This window comes from Pygoscelis adeliae, unplaced genomic scaffold, assembly GCF_000699105.1.
Source record: "Pygoscelis adeliae isolate BGI_AS28 unplaced genomic scaffold, ASM69910v1 Scaffold57, whole genome shotgun sequence".
Classification (NCBI taxonomy): Eukaryota; Metazoa; Chordata; class Aves; order Sphenisciformes; family Spheniscidae; genus Pygoscelis; species Pygoscelis adeliae.
The window spans coordinates 9,384,645-9,407,021 of NW_008825615.1; the positions used below are offsets into that span (position 1 = coordinate 9,384,645).

General features: G+C 35.8%; 1 protein-coding gene across 2 annotated transcripts in view; it reads right to left on the reverse strand.

Annotated features, from left to right (window-relative positions):
- BAI3 (brain-specific angiogenesis inhibitor 3) overlaps nucleotides 1-22,377 on the reverse strand; it is a 481,908-nt gene that overhangs the window by 177,379 nt on the left and 282,152 nt on the right. For both annotated transcript variants that reach the window (XM_009333162.1, XM_009333161.1), the window contains 2 exons: nucleotides 15,253-15,355; nucleotides 9,308-9,351 (listed from right to left, as the gene is read on the reverse strand). In XM_009333162.1, coding sequence (XP_009331437.1) covers nucleotides 9,308-9,351; nucleotides 15,253-15,355 — 147 coding nt within the window. The remainder of the gene's footprint in view (nucleotides 1-9,307; nucleotides 9,352-15,252; nucleotides 15,356-22,377) is intronic.

Sequence of the window (22,377 nt, forward strand, 5' to 3'; positions counted from 1 at the left end):
ACTTGCTTTGTATATTATAATTATTATTATATTATTATAATTATCATCATTTTGTTTCAATTATTAAACTGTTTTTATCTCAACCTACGAGTTTTTTTCACTTGTGCTCTTCCAATTCTCTGCCCCATCCCACCAAGGATGGGGGGAGTGAGCGGGCGGCTGTGTGGTGCTCAGTTGCCGACTGAGGTTAAACCGCGACACTGGTATACACCAAAGAACTGTTTATGCAGGATGAGATTCTGAGTACCACAGACAAAACACTATGGAATGGAAGCATGGATAACTAAGGGAGGATCAACAAAAAGATATCAAGAAACTGGTATATTTTATCCTAGCTTTTGCCACACATAAATGATACAAGTGCATAGCTACTATGCTACCAACATTTCGATGCATTTTTCTGAATATTAGGATGCTTCAAAGAATGAAAGTCTTAAACCCATCAACCCATCTTCTTCATCCACTCTGCATGAGCTTCTTGTCTATATTCAAATTCTCAAAATATCATTCATGAAAATAACTCAATTTTTTAATGACAATGGCCTCTCGAAGTCAACCATACAGAAATATATTTTTGTCTTTTTTTTTTTTTTTTTTAATCCGAAGGGTGGCTTTCCACTAAATAGGCCTTTACCAAAATTTTAGATTGAAGACTGACCAGATTTTGTCAGTGAGTACACAAAGACATTGATTGACGTCATGGATAGGCACATGAAGGTCTTTGCTTCCCTCTAGTGACTGGTCCAGGAAGAGATTTAACTGAATCTGCTCATGTTCCTCAATTATGGCACAGATATTCAGCAAAAGATTAATTATGTGTAAAGATACCTGTAAGGTCAGTGAGATGCTGATACGGCATTAAAGTTGTATACTTGTGACAGCACTTGATAAAATACAGCAGATTTAAACTGGATGTGTTTGTTTTTGATGGAGTTTTACAGTTTTATCAGGCAGAGATGCAATTTCAGTGTTGAAAATTCAAGAACAACTGAATAGACTAGACTAAACTAGACTAGACTAGACTAGAATAGACTATTTCAGTTGGAAGGGACCTACATTGATCATCTAGTCCAACTGCCTGACCAATTCAGGGCTGACCAAATTAAAGCATGTCATTAAGGGTGTTGTCCAAATGCTTCTTAAACACTGACAGACTTGGGGCATCGACCACCTCTTTAGGAAGCCTGTTCCAGTGTTTGACCACCCTCTTAGTAAAGAAAAGCTTCCTAATGTTCAGTCTAAACTTCCCCTGGTGCAGCTTTGAACTGTTCCCACACATCCTATCACTAGATACCAGGGAGAAGAGCTCAGACCCTCCCTCTCCACTTCCCCTCCTCAGGAAGCTGTAGAGAGCATTGAGGTCACCCCTCAGTCTCTTTTTCTCCAAATTAGACAAGCTCAAAGTCCTTAGCTGCTCCCCGTAGGACATTCCTTCCAGCCCTGTCACCAGCTTTGTTGCCCTCCTCTGGACACATTCAAGGGCCTTCACATCCTTCTTAAATTGTGGGGCCCAGAACTGCACACAGTGCTCAAGGTGAGGCTGCACCAACGCTGAATATGACGGGATAATCACCTCTCTTGACCGGCTGGTTATACTGTGTTTGATGCACCTGTGCACAATTTCATCACAACTGGGGGACACCCTCTAAGATGCATTTCAAAACACTATTCTAAACATTTATTTTAAGGTCATTTTGCCATACAAACACTGTTCTTGTAGAAAAACAGACCAGGCTTTGATGAATTACATGATGTTTAATTTATCAGAGAGAACAGTTATTAATTCAGAACACTTCAATCAGATTAGATCCATCCATTTGGAAGTAAAGACAAGCAATCCTATACTCTGCAAATGCTCAAAAATGCCTTGTGTTATATTCTCCTCATTATATTACTAAAAGTAGGTGTATTTATACCAGTTGTAGTTCTGTCTTTTTTTGTACTGACTGCAAATAAGTTTAAAAGTAACAAATATATGTCTGTGCAAAACTACACAAAATTATTTACTTATAAGCAATTTATGCACATGATCTGTGCCCCTGTTGTCAAAGGAATAGGAGAGAATGGCAGAAGGGTACTTCCCACAGCTCCTTCTCACATGGATAAACAATATTCCCCAGATTTTTCATCTTCTTGGGTGATGCAAGTAGATTTTGTTTTTGTTTAAGGATGGCATAGTACAAGGACCTTTAATGCTTCTGCACTACTTCTGTTGGATAAACAGAGCTAAATTTTCTAGGACTGGCAAGATTCATGAGCTCATCAGAATGAATGAGAAAAAAACCCAGAAATATCATTATAAAACTATTTAACCTTTAGAGTTCTGCATCATGTCAGGGAAATGATCTTGGCTTTGAGAACAGCTAGAGAGCATTCTCAATTAGGACTCAGGAATTTAGAACTCTAACTCTACCGGGGTTAGATGAGTGACCTTGGACAAACAGCTTTGCTTTCATTATGCCCTAGTTTCCCCTATCTGTAAACCAGGGAGTATGATACCAACGTCTGTGTTAAACTGCATTTAAATCTACAGGTGTAACACACTTGAAGAGTTACATGATATAAATGAGAAAGGTTGATAAACTTTCGCAGCTGTAATTGTGCTATATTGTACTTTTGGAAGCTATATTAGATTTGGCGAACACTGCTTTCCCCTAAAAGAATCAGTCCAAGTCCAGCACCATGCTGAATTCACAGATCCCATCTACTGCATTTCTTGGTGAGATATTACTAGGGAAAACAATGATCACATTTTATTTGACTTGGTAACATCCATGAATTTTTCTGGAAACATAGATACAAAACCAAATTATGAACAATTTGTTTTCTGTTCTAAAGTTTATTCAAACTGCTTAATTATCTTCTGCCCTTATTATACACTAAAAAATCTGTCAAAAGTCCAATTCAAATCTTTAAATTTGATTATGATGATACAACCACTAGTTCTTTTTATTCACATTTCAGAATTATAATTGCCTGATATTACAAGAAACCACTATTTTTAGTTTCTGAAAATTTACATTTACATAAAGGCAATAAATAGCAATTGAGTTCTCAACAAATGGAGTTGATTAATCACCCAGTAAAAATTAAAAAGGAAGTGAACTTATTAGCAAGACTTAATTTGATTTCCTTTTCTCACTACAAATCTCAGCAGACCATGTAAGCTCTGTTCATGGCCATGTAGGTGTAAGTGAAGAGCAGTGTTATAAAAAAGAACTAAATTATAAATTCCTCCCATATATACTGATTCATTTTGTGTATGACTTAAGCAAAGAAAATTTTGGTCTGACTTTTTTTCTACATAAAGACACTCAATTTTATTTTGTACAATACCTACATATTTCAGAACTAAGTACTCCTGTATTACAGTATAATCTTAGCAGTTTGTAAATTTAAAAATTTTTAAATTTAGGTCTTGCATGGTTTGAGCAGTGGTTTGCCACTTGATCTGATCTGATTCAAATCAGACAAAGACTTTTGGTTGTCTGCAAGGGAGTTTGGATCAGGTTTTTCATTCCATACTATTTTAATGAAAAAGGATATGATTCTGTACAGTCTTTCAATTGTGTATGCAAGACTACCAGGAACAGAAGATTACGTAGCATGCTATTACATAGGTTCTGTTATGAAAGTTCTTCATAAAAGTAGGTACTCCAGGAGGCATTTATCTTTTGAATAAATTCATTAACGTTAACTCTTCCATTACATTCACAAACATAAGAATATCTTCATTTGCATTGAAAGCAAATTTTCTGCCTTGAAAAATATGAAAGAATCAAAGTCTGAATGATAAGCTGGACCAACAAGTCTGACTGAAGTCGACGGAACAAACAAAGCTTCAGCTGGCATATATTGCCAAACTATACTTACATTAAATACTCTCATTCAATTTTTATTCTACTTATAGAAAAATCTATTTCCTCCATATCTTCCTGGTGACAAAAGTAATATGACTGTAAAGTAATATAAAGAAAGGAGAGGCTACTAGTCATATTTCCAGAGGCAAATTCTGATGTAGGATATTCTAATTATTTGATGATTAGCTTGAGACATTTAGACATGCGTTATAAAGAGTCGTCTTGAACATATTTTCAAAGGCTTGCAAAGCTAGGCCAAACAAAGAATAGCTGTGATTATCTGTCATGATAGTTTTAAAAAACAAAGTGGAGAGGAGAGGGACAAAGCAGATCATTGTTCCCTGTCAATTTTATCATGAGGTAACAAAATGCAAAAGTTGTTTTGCTGATATGCATGCAAACTTGTATCCTAAAGCTGAGTTGCATTCTGCCCTATAGGCAAATTTGTGAGAAAATCACAATTAACTGGTAGACTTTTCTTCATTTGCATTGAACAAATTCCTTTATGGACTATTTCTCCACAATTGTATCCAGGGACAATGGGAGAAAAATAATTAAAAGCTTTACAGGTTAATTAAAAATAAGTAATTGTAAACTTTTTTTAACCCTCTTTTTAATGGGGGATGTTACAATATGCCTGGAGTGAAATCCTGAAATTATATAAATGTATACAATTTCTCATTTCTCATATATAGGTATTCATAGTTTCACATAGCTTCAGGGTAGAAAATCTAAACCACTGTCAATGTAAATTTGTATGGCAATGGAAAAAAAAATAAATAGAGCAGACCTACCACTTGTCGTAAACTAAAACTGAACCAGGTCAAAATCCTCGCAGTATTAAAAATTTCAGCTAATTGCATTGTACTTCTGCCAATCGTATATTCAGCAGGCACAAACAGCTATGAGCACACATATGGGCAAATAAAAAGCTGCCATACTGTTATAACATCCTTCTGCAGCAACTGGCAGAAAACAGCCCAAGAATGCTAAAGCTCTTTCTTTACCCAGTGCTGTGAGATGTCATGTTGCACCACATACAGCTGTGGAGCACGCCAGCAACAACTGACACTGTCCTGTGGAGAGCACATGTGCCCACATTACGTCCAACACATTTCTAAAAGAACGAACACCAGCTGCACTGTTTTGCTAATCAGTCAGTGACTATTGAAACTCCCATGTGAGATGTCACCTCCTTCCTGTGACCCACCGTGTCCACCCCATCTTCCATGCCCTCATCGTGATGGTGTTAGCCGAGAATTGCATGTGAGGGTGGTACTCGCGATGCTCAGTACTGTGGCACCTAGCTTCCAGCCTCTTACTCTGTTTTGAATTCTGCACCCTGGTTCAAGAATCCAGAGGCTGGGTCCACTAAGATGAGTGACTAACTTCGTCAGGCCAAACTTTCAGGGATCCTAGAGCTCCATACAGACTGCCTGTTATGGCACCTATCACAGATATAAGCATAAGAGAAAGCAACAAAGTTCAAGGGAACTGTTCAGACAGCCTACAAAACTGCCACAGTAAATGGCATTTTTAAAATGGAAATGTATGCATGCATATAAGGATTCTTTGATCCCCCAGGCTTACACAGCTTTGCCCAGACTTACATAAAGCAAAACAGTGCTACGAAAAAAACACTCACAGTGATATGGCTAAGATTTAGGTGTGGCATAGTGACAAACACATGGAGAGAGTGGTAAAATTAAATATAGGTGCTGGGAATCAGGTCCCCAACCCATGAATATTTTCCTAAATAATATGGCAGAGTTCCAGCAGGACACGTTGTGAGTAACACACTCCAGAGGAGCCAACAGCTCAGAGGGCATGGGCTGCTCCTGTGAGGCTGAAAAGTATGTTTCAAACTGCTCAAGTAACTTCTGTAAAGAAAAAGTTGAAGGGCTGGTCCCTGAGGTCCCCAAGTAAATGCTCAAACCATTGGATTACTTGCTGGTTGAGACTGTCTCTGCTGTCTCCCTCTCCCTTCTTCTTTTTCTTTCCAGAAAGGTAGGAGGGACAGGAGAAAAACTTTCAGAAGTTTGGTTTCATCTTTAAATCTTTAAAATCACTTCTGAGAGGGGGAAAAGTCATCCCTAGTACCTGACCAACTTCTTTTCTTTCTCTTTGTGGACTAAGGCACTGGAATTAATGTATCACAAACAGTTCCTGACAGCAGGGATAGTTTGTTCATGCCAGACAATGCAAACCAGAAAAGATACAACTTTTTTTTTGAGTTTTTGTCTGGTTGGGTTAAGGAACTAAATTGTTTCTCCTCAGAATGTCAATTACAAATATCCCACACATTTTCTCATTCACTGAAAGGAGAAGCATTCAGTACCCTAAGACTTTACTGAAAGTAACATTTAGAATACATTTTCTGAAATGAAAGGATGAAGATTTCTGAGGGGGGAAAAATCACCACTTTCATACCATTGATGCTACCAGCTTCATGTGGGGAAGCTGGAAATATCAAAGGAAGCACCAGAACTCATAAACAGCCTGGTTTCAATCAACACAGACAGATGTGCTCTATATTTTGGGAGAATCAACTGAAACAAAATGCTGAATTATTGGATTTGAGTTAGCCCTTTATAATACATGACATAATATTTTATTCTTTACTTGCACTGTCTCAATATAGTACACACATTTGACTAGCTGCCTATGGAGAGAGCACAAGCCTGCCAGCTTGATAAATGGAAAACCTTATAAAATATCATCACAGGGAAGAATCACTGAATCTCACAGAAAGAATGGATTAAAACTGCTTTTGCCAAAGTTAGGATGACCAAATTGTCACAGATAGCCATGGCAGTAGGATAGGTTCGATGATCTGGTGTGATTAAATAGGTCACAGTTCCAGAACTTTCTTCAGGGATGGATGACAGGGAACCGTTAATCACTGATCAATCTCCTGAGAAGCATGCCCAAAACCCAGATAGACAAAGCTTCCCCTGTTGTTGGAGAAGTATTAAACTGACAAGATCAGTGGAGGAAGTATAATTTAGCAAATGTGAACTTGCATGCAGATAAAGATGTGGGAGAGGTGGCTAAAAAGGTCGCAAAACCCATTAGAGGTTACTGCTGGCTGTATGCCGATGATAAAAGCAAACACAGTTTTCATCTGAAAAGCACTTAATTTAAAACACCCATCTCAGCAGAGACTACTGATTAGTTAAGCACCTTCAACTAAAAGCAGACTACTTTTTGTTAGGTTTATTCCAAAACACTTGCCAAATCCTGGTTATGCAAAAATTACCCAGTTTGGAAGGACATGAGCACAACACAGGTCTGTAGGATTTGTAGTGTGGATGAGGCTGTTAATCCATTAAACCCAGTTGCCTGCTGCTGAGAGTGGCTAATTCCTGAGACTTAGAAAAAACTGGAAAAAATAAAAGAAAAAGAAGCCACCAAGAACCCAACATCATCATGGGCACCTAATCAATTGTATAGTCCTCTACATATTTATCCATTAAGATTTAAAATGATAGGAACTGATTCAGCATTATAGAGCTTTCATGATAATTTAAAACTCACGTTGTAAATACAAATAAAATGCTCCAAAACAAAAAGAAACAGCGTTGCAAAAATAAAATTATGAATCAACTAATGCTCCCACAGCTAACATTAGGGACCTTTTCCTAAGGGATGGAGGAAAAAAGTAGAATTTTGCTCTTGCTATTACACACTCAGGTAAGAGATAATGTAACATTCTCATAAAATAACATACGTACATGTGTAAAACAAATGACAATGGTGTCCATGCAGAACTTACTGATACATCATAGCTTATTGTGAATATTTGATGGTTCATATCACTTTTCAAAACTGATAAATCTCCAAGAATACCCCTAATCTTCAAGTATTTTAACATCGTCAATAGCTACCATTAAATAATATGACTAGGAAAGATATCCTTCAGAACACAAAAGCATGTGTTTTTCCCTCAAAACCTCAGGCTATTTTACGTAAGCTTTATGTGAATTATAGATGTTTCAAAAGTTTACTTTTCCATCCAGATTTTGAAGCATACTGAAACCAGTACTTATATGTAGCACTAAACAATGCATGAAAAACAAGTGGCAAAGACAAAATACATTTGTTTGCAATTGCTTCGCCTATTCATCCCAAATACCTGCATGAAAACTTTTAATCACATTGTTAAATCCACAGCATGCTTTTTTTTTTTTTTTTTGGTAGTCTAATTCTATGCAAATATGCCTTTGATATATTCTGGACTGGAGCAGTGAAATCAGAGCATGTGCTCTAAATACACAGTGCTTTAATGCATGTAAAAAATGGTAAATAAAGCACTGTACTACTACTGTGTAAGCAAAACATTGTGAAGAGGAAACAAAGAATATGTTCCAAATGCTTTGCATTCCACATACACATAATAATACATAATATCAAGTCTTTCATGTACTTTATTCCACACATTTTACAGAAATGGAACATTATGATGTTGCTGGCAAATAACTGCATTATGATTCTTTTGTAGAGGCACAGACCATGGTACTACTTGTATTTGGAATGATTTCTAGTATCATATCCAAAGTTTCTCATTTCTATACTATAATGTTGTTTCTCATCCATCAGTGTACTGCTGTAAACCCAAGCTCAAGGATAAAAGCACTCACAAAATCACAGGCATACAATTTCTAACACTGTAGATGAGTCTGTAGTATAAGACATACATAATACACCTGGACAAGAAGTACAACATCATCTTTAAAAAAATTAATAAGGCAACCACATAGGGATCCTTCTTGAAACACTTAATCTGTATTTAGGCAAAGTTCACCTTGACTTTAATGGGAGATTTACTGTGAAAGATTAATGCAGCAAATTACAACTGCATAAACTTAGAATTCTTTTTGAACCACACTGATTTTACTGCTTTACTTCTTTACAGCAACATTTTCTGTTTTGCTATAGAAGAGACATACACTGAAAAAAGTGGCAGAAGACTGCTAGCAAGCTTTCACTATTTAGTACACAGCTATTATTTTACTAAACTAAAATGAAAATTTGCACCAACTAAAATTAAGATTGCTGTGGGTATCACACTTGAAAATTATATTTCTCCCTGCAGTAACAGAAATGGGAGCCTTCCTTAGTTATCTGTCTGATCGTTTACCCACTCGCTTGTTGCCCAGCAACTACCATCAAGGAACTACAGTTCTTAGACATCCTCATTTTAATCTTGAAAAAGCAGATTAAAATTATTATGTGAGTAATCTCTTCCTGGTGAGATATTGTATTATTTCAATTTACATAGCTGCAGAAAGGAAGCCAAGTGACTGGAGAATCCAGTACTTTCACTCTGTGAAACATTCATTTTCCCTGCCCTGGTACCAACCCATTTACTGACCAACTACTTAAATATTGTTAGGTACTTTGTAATATTTGAGCCATAGCCATAGAAGCAAACATCTGTCACTTACGTTCTTGAATCATCCCACAGCACACAGTAGGGATTCAATGTGCCCTAAGAAGAAAACAAACAAACATATTAGTTACTGGTATACAAAAAAATATGTCATGTTTGACCTAGACATTTATTTGGGTCTCCTCCTACAAGATCACACTTATACTCTGACAAATTGCTGCCAATGAAATTGCGAAAGCTTAAAGTTAATTCTTATGGAGTATTTAAAAAGCACTTGAACCTCAAAGCAGACTATTTGCTGTATTCTCTCTCTTAGATAAGGTAAGCATAAAGTTGTCTATTTGGTATATCCTAGTAGAACTGAAATATGAGATAAGAGTTAATCTGTTAAGAGACTCAACTTGACTGAACATTTCTAGGTGTGTTTAGAAGCAGAACTTTAGGCCCCTCGGGAACTTGGATGTCAAAGCCAGTAATGTCTTTAAAAATTTTAAACATATTTTGGGCAAAATGTCTGGAGGCTGGGGTTTCAGGTAACCCCACATTCAATACCCAAATCCCTTTGTCAATTATATCCTAAATCAGCAGAGATTTTTGCTCAAAATATTTTTTTTTCTTGAGCTTTACAATCCGAGCTCCGACCTCTTTGGAGTCAGTGGAAGATTTCTGATTTGATTTAGAGCAGGACGGGAATCTAGGTTTATTACACATCAGTAAAATGTGGGTAATGTTTTGGGAAATTGAAATGTCTCTATTATTACTCATGTTTATTTTGCTGCGTAGGAAGAGTTGAGACAAAATTAAAATCCAAGTTTTGTCCCTAAACTTGTAAATCTTCATTTATCAAAACTCAGATTGACCTGGAAGTACTTAACTGGCTTAAAACTGCAAAACTGTATTCCTGTTCATCATAAACATTGAATATTCCCAGAAGTCAGAACTATATAAATAAATTAGATATAAAATACAGAATAAAAATGTATTTTTAACAAAATCACAAGTGGTTTGAAGAAACAGGTGGAATACACTATTTTCTTATGTCAATGTTAGTGTAGTTCTGTCATGAACAGTGTTGGTGCAGTAGATATAAAGATAATTTCATATAGACAAAACGCACCTTGATATTTCATTCTGAAAAGTGTTTTATTTATAGAAAAAACATGGCAGCCTGTGAAGTAAAAATCTATTAAATATTTAAATTCTTCCATCCACCTTTTTGTCAAAGATAAAAAAGGTCCTTCTGAAGATGCTTGTGATAGAGGCATTTAGGGAAATTTTGATCCTCTACTTCAGTATTTTGCTGACTGTATTGAATATTAGGAGTAGAGTATAAATATTTAAAACCAACATATACTTATGGCACTTTATATTAATATAGCACTGTACAAATATAAATAAAGGATGTTCCATTCCCTGAAGTATTTATAATATAAAGAAGAGGAGAGGGAAGAGGGCACAGGTCCACTGAGATTCAGAGACCAATTCCTGCATCATTAGCCAAAAGCTTTCCAATACATTGACAGAAGAGGATATAGAAGAGTAAGAATTAAGAACAACAGAATGATGGTGCAGAATTAACCTTTATTTTTAAATTTCATTTTATAAAGAGTATTAATTTTTATCCTAAGACTGGGTGAAGAAATTCTACTTGCAATCTGATATAGCTAAATGCATATTAAAAAAGTACTTCTAGCTGAATTGTAATAACACATTGCGGATCTGAGATCTGAGACCTGTCTTTCCTAGCAGCAGATATCATACAGTTTATGCTTGCTATTCCCACAGTGCAAATAGAAAGAATACAAAAACACTTTCAGAAAAAATGTCCATTATAAAAAAATCTACAAAATAGAGGGAAATAAAAGCCTTTGCAGAAAGCTGAAACACAATAAAGCTGCTGCTGTCAGACCACATGCTTCACTCTCTTTGAAATGTACTCAAATAGAAAAAAAAAGAGTACATTTGGCCATTGCAGTCACTAATGAGAAATTAAGCAGAAACGTGGAAAGCAAGATAAATACTACTCCTGTTCCTTAAGAAGGTCTTGTGTGAGGGCTTGCTCTGCTGGGCATGGCAGCTTGTAAGGGCACAGAAGCCTTCCAGAACTTCTTCCTCTTTTGATATCCTGATCAAACACCCTTCAAGCACTGCAAGGACCACAAGAAGCCCTCCTTCCTATTTTTGTCTTCGCCCTTAACCTGTTGCTCCCTTTTTCAGAGTCTTTCTGGGTCTGGCCTCCTGGCAATGTCTCCTCACACTGCTGTCATTGAGCTACCTCCAACAGCCGTCGCTCTTGTGAGGGCAGCGATCTTTCATCACAGCTCTTGCCAGTTAATTACTTAGCTGCAGCTAAGGAAGCAGCTACTGTGTCCATTAATGTTTACGACTGTTGCACTATTGATTTATACACTACAGTAAAGAACTTGGATATCTCAAAAATAGACATATGTGTGTGGGTGTGTATGTATATATATCTCTGCCTGGCATATAAAACTGAACTTTCGAAATGTGATTGGCAGCTTTGACAACTATGCAGCACAATGCCAACTGTGTTTTGGAGCCAGGGTTTTCAGCCTCGTTGAAAGCTTGATGTCCTATGCTACTGCTGGCTCATTACTTTAGTGTCCCTGGAGTAAACTTCTGTGCTGTCAGAAGGTGAGAGTTCATGTTCTCCCTGGAGCAAATAGGATTTTGTTTGAGTTGTGCAGTTTTTAAAAGATTACTTCCATGTCTCTTTAATCAAACTACTGGAAAAATGCAATCACGTTCATTGACATGTTCACAGTGTCTAAGACCAAATAATCATGTTCTCTAAATAATGCATTGCAACCTACATTCTCACTGTGGTCAACTGTCTACTATATTTTAATTTACCTGCAAATCCAAATACCATGCTATATTCCAAACAGCACATGTAATTGTGGCTTACACTTCCTCCACAAAATAATCCTCTGGTTTTATTAATAAACTGGCTAATTTTGATATAAAATGAAGCAATGATGGTAAACTTTGAATAAATGAATATTTAAAGGTTAATTTGAATTAAACATATTAACTCTAACTAAATGATCACATTTGTCCATCTTTTTTCATATTTTTTTATCTACTTAATTTAGTCAGTGGATGGGGAGGTAAAAGAACAAATGTGTGGGTATACTCCTATATATTAGTACACATGCTCTAGAGGTTGTGTAAAAATTAGTCATTAAATCAATTTGGAAACAAACTTCTGAATAATGAACCGCATTTCAAGAACAAAGGTTTGAAAAGAACAAAAATAACAACATGAAGAGCCATTCAAAAAAAATCAGATGAAAGAGAATGTCTGTATTTTCTGTTTAATAATGAATCTATTTAATTGACGTCATGATTAATCTGCAAGTCATTAATATATTAAGTTTAAACACTAAAGATACATTTATACTAGTTTTATCTTTCTGTATGTGACATATAAAGCTTGTTCTATTGTAATATTTATAGTTAAATAAATTCTTGTTTTCAGCTGAGAAAATTAGAGCAAAAAAAATTAGAACTAGATTCAGTCTGAAGGCAAGAAACACCCAAACATAAAACAGAATATTTCTATGCATCTACAGCCTTAGTTCTTTAAACCAAAGTCCCATTATGGAGGCTAAGCGTCACATGTAAAAATCACCAAACATTTAAAGATATTAAAATTGTAAAACTGGTTTCCATTCCCAGACTTTCTAAAGCAATATTTTATCATTGTATCTGCCCATACAACTCTTATACCCAGGTGGATCGAGGTCCTATATAAATGTACTATGTATGTAAGTCCAATTTAAGGACTGGAAATTTGTTCCAAGCACTTGATGCTTCTCTGGATTAAATTATAGGACAAAAATGAGCCAAAGAAAAAAAAAAAAGGCTCTGATATCTATTGGCAAGGTTATTGTCTTTTTGCCTTGTCAAGACATGAGCTAATACAATACCTTTTAATATTCTGTTACTGAAAAGTTGACAAAGCAAGGTGACAATCAGTATCTCTAAACTGACCTTTTGTAACAATGAAGTTTCATTTCATTTCCAAGATTTTGAAACTTAGCAAAAACTTGTTCTGTAAATTACTCAAAAGGATGGATTTAAAAAATAAAAAAACCAAAATCCTTCTCTAAGAATTTTCTAGAATTTCAGCTTGTGGGAACAGTGGTTCAACCTTTCGTTAGTCTAGACTTGCTTATATTGTGCTGGTTTTAATAGTTTGTGTTTGGCTTATAAGTATTTTCAATGCTGACACGTTGCTTACTAGTATTGATTTAAAAAAAAAAAATTTCTTTTCTAACATAAGTGACCAAAGTAATTACAATCTTTTTTTTTCCTACCTACTACCCCACACTTTTGCAAGTAATAATTCCAATTTCAAAATATAGAAGTCATACTCCAATATTCCTTATCTACAACTCATGTAAGTAGCCACAATCGTTGTTAAAATAATGGAAATTAAAATCCCGCATTGAGAAATACCATAAATTCTTCTTAATCATGATCTTAGTAAGATCAAAACAAGTATTTTATTTCAAAGGTGTTTTTTTTTTCCTGATATATAGGATTAACTTGTGGTTTACTTCAGCAAATACTCTATTACATTTCTAGTTAAATATCTGACAGGAGCAAAAGTTATGTTAAAGACTGATATTTTCTCTTAATATATATGACGTAACTTAGGTTGGGAAAAAACCAAACAAAACCAAGAAAACATACCTACCCACCCTAAAAACATCCTAAAATTAAATAGAAATAGAGCACCATAAAACCCCAAATCTCCACAATTCTTCGTCAATAAACTTCTGATCTTACTGAAAGGTAAGGAGTCATCTCAGTTTATGTTCCTCTATTCCTTTCTTTTTTTTCTGCCTGACTTTGCAGTAAATTTCACTGAGATTTTCTTTGTAATAACATTTTTCTGGGAACTGAATGGAGGGTCATAATGACCATTGATGGCAAAATAGTCAGTTTCTTCTAACCTTGTGTAAAATGCAAATCAAAGATCTAGCATTCAAAGAGGTTTTTTCATACCTTTGCCCAGAGACACTAATCCAAATTTGGTACTGACCAAAATATTTGGAACTCCTCCAGCTGAATTGTACCTATATGACCACTTGGGCAACTGTTTATAACAAAAAATCACAGCTTTACAGTCTTTTGCATAACAATACTATTTACTAAAGCTCTAGTAACTATGTCTCTTCTAATTGTCTCTTTATGACTTTATTAAAAGTAAACTCTAACTCTTAGTTACATAAACAGACAGAGTTTATATGCCATGCCTTCACATAAATGACTCCCATGCTTGTTGTTTAACATTATTTCCCCAATATCGTACATGACAAAAATTTCCCTCAAAATTTATTCTCCCTGTGGCTGCTGGGAGATTGCTGACAGCATAAAGAAAAGCTATTAATATTTTTCATATAGTTAGACATAGAATCCCTTTTTTCAGATTTAAAACATTTTTAACGAGACTAAAGGCTGAAAAGTACAGAATTAAAAATAATTGCACAAAAAATCTCAAACATTTATTAGAATTGTAAGCTAAATTGGAACCAGAGCATTTTTTTCAGTCTGCTACAACAGGTTAGGTAAAAACTGGCTTTTGAGTATAAAATAATGAAAGAAAAGAAGAAAAGGTCTGAAGAACTATGTAGCTTTATGACCTATGCAGGGAACAAAATGTTAAGCATTCAGAACAATACTACATTTTCAATTGTGTCCATCAAAGCAGTTAATGGAGAGTTTTCATTACAAATTGCTGTTTGAATGAAAACCTCAAAACTCACACAACAACATTAATTGTTTTGCATAGACACATGCATGAAACAATTACACATTCCCTTCAAAGTATGTTAGACTGTTCCTGGGCTTAAGTTTTAGCAGTTAAACTGGGTTTTATTACCTGATATTTAAAACAACCCCACTTCTTTCTCTCATATGATCTGAGAAATACTCTTGGAAGAGCATATCAGTTATCCTTTTACTTACATTAGACAGATGGGCTAGTTCTATCTCCAGGAAAGAATCCGTAGTTTTGGGCTCAGGTCGTATAGTAACAACGATGATTTTTGAATTAACAACCGTAAAATTCCTGGAAAAAAAGACATGTAAAAATGAAAGATTTAACTTAGTATGAGGTTAAATGAGGCTTCTGATACTACATTTAAAGAAGTATCTCATGGGTATTTTCCATTACTTTAGTCGACAAATATTCAGGGAGAAAATCTATTTGTTTGGAAGTGGTGAAAACATTCATTCGTTACCAACCATACCTGACACATTAAAGACTGAAGAGCAACTATCGTGGCAGAAGTGCCATTTGTTAAAGTACAATTTACTAATTAGAAGGGTGTATTGATGACACATACATTCTGCCAATGTTTGAATGCATATCATTCACTTTGCTCAACGTAGATCTACTAGCTATGTTTTATGAGAGACAATCATTTTTCTTCCAAAGTGCTGTGTTGGACTTTTTTCTGACTGTTAACTGTAAAATTGTGAAGATGGATGAATGCAATGGGAGATTCTACATTACTGTTGATTCTACGCTCATAAAAAACCCCTACCTGTTTCCAGTTTTTGAAAAATCATTGCATTTGGTATATGAGTGGGCAACTTCATCGTCTAAATACTTTTTAAAATATAATCCACAGTTGTGCCCTGACTGAAATCCCACCAAAACCAATCATTTTTTTCTCGTATATGTAAGATTAGATTTGGTCTTATGTTATTGTACCAGGTTACTCAAAATAATAATTTTCTGTTAATTTCTCTAATTCATCATCATTCTCTCTTTTCCTGTAAAATGTAGATCACTACATTTTGTAGCTACCTTTCTAGGACAGACCCAGTATTGCCAAGGTTATGCTAATACAGGCATAGAGACATGTTGACATGATGTTCACGTCTGAGATCCTTGCTTCTGATGACCCCATCAGGTTTAGAACAACCATCAGTTATCAGCCTGACTGTTTCTGATGATCATTACAGTATTTCCTTTGTATGTAATGCTGCTTTCAACACTTTCTGCTGATTGTACATAAACAAACATAAAACCTCACAGAAAGACATATTCACAGGTAGATGTTATCAAAGAAGAAACTAGGCAGTTTAGATGTAATTATAAGACAGTATAAATATTCTTTTGTTGTTGTTGTTGTTGTTTAATTGCTTATTTTCTCTAGGGAAATGGTATTTAAGAGAGGATTCTATTCTGCTGGATCATTGAAACAGGAATTGCCATGGCTACAGTAATAGAAACTTAACTCAGTGGGCACTTTACTCAGCACAAGGAATGAAATTATTCTTCTGGGGCAAGATGTTAATTCTAGTCCAATTTTACTCAGCCAGATCATATAATGAAAATATAATGGAAGTAGCTTTCTATTTTACTTAATTCCTATTTCTTCCCTTTGGTTGCACTTTAAAGTCTCACACATTGTTGATGAAATCATATCTCTCTATCAGACTAACATTTAATGTTCAGCAAACTTTCAGTGCATTCTGTAGAGGGGGAGTAATGATGATACCTTACTGTACATACAGTAGCTGAATATCTATAAATGTTCCCAAGTAAGGCAGAATTAAAAAAAAACCCAAACCCAAACAAAACGCCAAATAAATACACAACTGATTTCTCTAACATATCATGACAGGTGGAAATAGAACTTACTAGCTATTAAAAGATTTTTTCCATTTTGGAAATTCACATAAGCTAATGTAAATACTGATATTTAAGTACTTGACCAGAGTCAATCTTTGTGGTTGAGAAACATTTCCTTTCTGTATCTAATTTTGGTATAGTTCTGATGGTTCTAGGGTGAGATCCAAAAGAGCACTTAAGGTGCCTAGATTGTAACCTTGGTACACCAATTTTGCCTCAGTCTCATTAAAACCCTACCAATCCACTTACGTTCTCAAGAGCCCCTAGCAGACTGTTTCACCAGAAAATAAATGTAACTGGCTATACCATTGTGAAATGAAATCTGCATCACTCATTGCTGTCCTGTCTGGGCTGAGCTGCATATCTCATATTTAACTGTTCAGATAGTCCCTGGAAGAATGCAATCTGGCACATATGTTCTAAACCCACATAACATGTTAAGATGCCACTGAATTAAAGCTCAAAGCATTGTAGTCACAAGAATTTCCCTCAAAACCACTGGTGCAGTGTCATTGCTATCTTTGTTGAAGATAGTTTTTTAAACAACAGCTTAGTGCTGAGAATATTTATTCAGGAATTTAAATAAGCAGCTTTTACAAAACATCCTGGGAGGTGGAATATGTGGGTTTCAGTCCCTGTCATATTGGGAATGACACAGAATGGGAATGACCTATCTTGCACTTCCTAGGCAAGTGCATGATCTTATAGATCTTTTATGACAGGTGGAGAGTGAATTCACCATTGCTTCTTTCTCCTTCATAAAAAAAATCTAAAATTTATCTTTAATGAGAAATGAACTCCGCTGACTGTCCAGAAAAATGCACATCAGGGTCAAATTTTGAAATCAGTTACTCAAAAAATTTATTAAATTCCTTGGGAACTATGGTTGAATAAATCCTTGAAGATTCAAGATAACAAAGTTTGACTGCGTAAAGGCTCAAGAAGAGATTCTGGAGCTGCTGTCCTAGTGTTTTTTCTGATCTGAATGAATAACAATATTAATAAAATAGAGTTATTTTACTAAGCTCTTTTTCTATCTGGGTATACATTTTGAGGATATTCTTTTATATAAGGGTATACATATGGATTCGATGTGATATGAAATTCAGGTTTTCTTTTCTTTTTAGAATGACTCTATGTTGCTCAAGAAAAATGAACTTATGAATAAGGCATGTTGCTATCTCAAGACAGTGAGAAAGAAGTTATAGTTCAATATGTAAGTGTTGTATACATTACAGAAAAATTACGGATGCTATAGCAGTAATGCTATACAGTAAAAGCCCGCCTGAGGTACTCTGTCCTCAGTCTAACAAAGCTGACCTAAGGAAATTTAAAGGCCTTTTTGGCTGTACAGCACCCAAAGGAGGGGGTTAGGAATGATGTTTCAAATGGGGAAAGAGAACATTTCAGTGCAGGAAATTATAGCAGGAAAAGTATGGTGGTTGTTTAAGTGACGGGAAGAAAAGCTTGCTACAGCAAAATCATTGATCCTTTGTTTGTTCTTATTTGTTAAATAAGTGAAAAACTATCTTACAGTATGGCAATATGCAATGTATTCCTTTGGAGTGCCCAGGAGAGGAGTCACATATAGTATCTTTCAGATGAGTATTATAGTGAGAATCAATTTTCTGTGAACCTAACAATAACATAAATGTGCTCAGGGATGCAAGAGCTATGGAAATAATATTCAGTCTATAGCGCTCAAAATATTCAATATTTCAATATATGATTAAAAAAATCCATATGACATTACAAGAACAGTGCAATGCAGCAAACTATATTAGCAAACAGAATCAGATGAAGTTTATTTACTTGTGCATGGAAAAAAAATTTCTATATTTATAAAGAAGAATAAAGTACTTTTCCTTAACCTTCGTTTAAACAGTCGTGGCAAAATTCTTTGAATAATATACTTGTACCACTAGGATTAAACACATTGTCCAAAAAGTTCTATATTAATGTAATTGCCAAGTTCTCACCTCACACTGTGTTTACAAGACTTAGTTTTAACAGACTCCATGCCAGTAAAAACAAGAAAAATCAAGCCCATATGGTAAAATGCAGCTAGTTTTGGAGTTTGTGAAATATATTGTATAGGCTGCTCTAGATAATGAAATCCTCATTTTACACACAGAACACCTGTGATGTACCAGATGGGGATTCTGTGGTTAGGTGCTTTGAAAGATTTCCCCTAAAGATAGACTGCGATATTTTTTGTTTATTTGTTTGTTTATTTTAAACAAAGAAGCTCCTTGTGATGATGCAGAAGCTTGCATACCTTTTAGTGCTGATACTAAGGACTGTATGGAAATGTGTGTTACTTTTGTTCTTCTGAAAACTACAAAAAGCAGGTATCATACAATCAAATATTTACTTTACTCCCACCCTAACTCCTGTAAAGCCAGTGACTGAAATCACACAGGAAGTGGTAAAGCTTTCTGGATATTTAACTGCAGCCAGTAGAAATCACCTCTTTTGTCAGGTTGTCAAGGTGTAAACGATGTGGCCTTTGAACTCAAACACGAGGTCATTTTACTTATTTTACCTTGGTTTATTGTTTTGTTTATCTTTAGTCCCACCATTAACATATTTTGTCAACTGTCATTTTATTTAGAACAGCATCACATAAGATGCTTATCCAGAATGTTTTTTTAATTCATACATTGTGCATAGCTACCACACTTCTAGGTATCATAAAACCTAGATGATGTTAGCTCCCTTCACATTTTACAGTGTTTGCTCCATACACAATGCTATTGTGGTGAAGCATTTCACTATGTTCAGCACTAAAATGGTTATCATGATAATGCTTCTTACAGTTAAATAAGATTAGTACAAATAGTAATTAATATAAACCCATATAAGATGATAGTTCTTAATTTCAAAATGTAAGCAAACAAAAATAAACCTTTTCCAAATGCAGTGGGATGTATGGAAACCTTCACTTCATTCATGTACCTGAAAGAGTATAAAATGATAAACCACCCCATAATAAAGTTTCCTTTAAAACCTGAATTGCAGTTCTAATTTTTGCAAAGAGTATAACAACTCAACAAATTCAGCACTAACCACGGTTGCAGCTTTTTTCCAGATCAGAATTCTATCTGAATGAACATTAAAATGGTTTGAATGCATCAAAATGCATTCAATAGTATTTAATACCTTCATCAATGACACAGTGGGATTGAGTGCACCCTCAGCAAGTTTGCAGATGACACCAAGTTCGGTGGTGCAGCTGATATGCTAGAGGGAAAGGATGCCATCCAGGGGGACCTTGGCAGGCTTGAGAAGTGGGCCCATGTGAACCTCATGAAATTCAACAAGGCCAAATGCAAGATCCTGCACCTGGGTTGAAGCAATCCCCAGTATCAATACAGGCTGGGGGATGAAGGGATTGAGAGCAGCCCTGCTGAGAAGGACTTGGGGATACTGCTGAATGAAAAATTGGACATGAGCTGGCAATGTGTGCTTGCGGTCCAGAAAGCCAACCATATCCTGGGCTACATAAAAAGAAGTGTGGCCAGCAGGTTGAGAGAGGCGATTCTCCCCCTCTACTCTGCTCTTGTGAGACCCCACCTGGAGTACTGCATCCAGCTCTGGGGTCCCCAGTACAAGAAAGACATGGACCTGTTAGAGCAAGTCCAGAGGAGGACCACGAAGATGATCAGAGGGCTGGAACATCTCTCCTATGAATAAAGGCTGAGAGAGTTGGGGTTGTTCAGCCTGGAGAAGAGAAGGCTTTGGGGAGACCTTATTGTGGCCTTTCAGTACTTAAAGGGGGCTTATAAGAAAGATGAAGAGAGAGACTTTTTACCAAGTCCTGTAGTGACAGGACAAGGCACAATGGTTTAAACTGAAGAGGGTAGATTTAGAAAAGACATAAGGAAGAAATTTTTTACGACGAGGGTGGTGAGACACTGGAACAGGTTCCCCAGAGGAGCTATGGATGTCCCATCATTGGAAGTGTTCAAGGTCAGGTCAGATGGGGCTTTGAGCAATCTGATCTAGTGGAAGATGTCCCTGCCCATGGAAAGGGTGTTGGAACTAGATGATCTTTGAAGGTCCCTTCCGACCCAAACTGTCCAATGATCCTATGAAAACAGTTTGAAATTGTGCCACCTTTGAGTTACTATTTTAAGGTCATGAGATCAAAATTTGATTATGACTGCCATGGGCAAAGAAATCCAGTGTGATACACTTCCTGATGAGGTAATTGATGTAAGCTGTAAAAGTTTCAGTATAACTTCATTATAAATATTAAAGAAGCGCAGAGAAGTACTGAGGCACTGTACTCCAAACAAAGAAGAGACTAGAGGTACCAGGGAATATGTGTTATATTTTTATATCACAGATTAATAATGACTTTTATTCCTTATTCACGTACATAAGAGAAAGTAATAGTGCTCGTTTCCTTTTCTTGGGCAGCTGAGAATTGGATTCAAATAATACTGAACATATTCAGAGGCAAAGTGGGATATCTTCGTATTTGAATTTCTAAAGACTTCTTTTATGAATAGTTATACATAGATTATTAGACCATTTTGCTTTAGAAGCTCACAAAACCTCTCTGTGAACTGAATTGTACAGAGAAACGGTCAAATTTGCTGTGTAAATCAGTAACCAGCTGAAAGTAGAACAGATAAAAGCAAAAAATTTGGGAACTGAGATGCACTTTCTCATAGTCCATAGAAGTTAAGTTGCTGTACTTTTATGTCCCTGTTCTGCCCCTATTCCTGCTACTTGGGATGTTATTGATTCTGGGGAAAATCTAGTAAGGCCTATAAATCTCACTTTTCTAATGGATGAAGTAAAAGCCCTGAAAGGCTTTTCATATAAGCAAATACACAGCTTTCAAGGTTCACAGTTGTTTTCTGTAAATTAAAACTATTGACCTATGAGAGCTGAAAAGGCGTGATCATAGATTGTGGTTTACAATATAGAGGTCTGAAATGTACATGGTCACCTTGATGCTTTCCTAGGATTGACAGGTTGTCTCTAAGGTCTGCCAAAAAGGACTTACTACAATAGCCTTTTGGCTCTGTTTCTTTAAATATGGGAGAAGAGAAGAAAAATATCTCTCACAAACATCTCTTCCTTCCTGGCTAATTTCAGGAACTGGCACAACAAATGGAAAGTGCTTAGTGACATTTCAGAATTGGATGAGCTGTCATTTATACCATGCCTTAAGCATAGACAGCTCTTACCAGCACTCCCCAGGCTTCCAGGTGTCCTGCCAGGACATCACTGTTTGAATTGTGCTCTACCTCAGAGAGATTTCTGTCCCCAACATTGCATCTACTCTTTGCACAGTGCATTGCAACTTTAGTAGTTTTTTTTTTTTTTCTTCAGGACTGTCGGTTTTTTTTGTTTTCAAATGGATTTTGGCAAAAACCTGTTGTTTTTCCATCCTTTGTTTCAAATCCTGAAGTTTTGGTTAAATAGAGTAG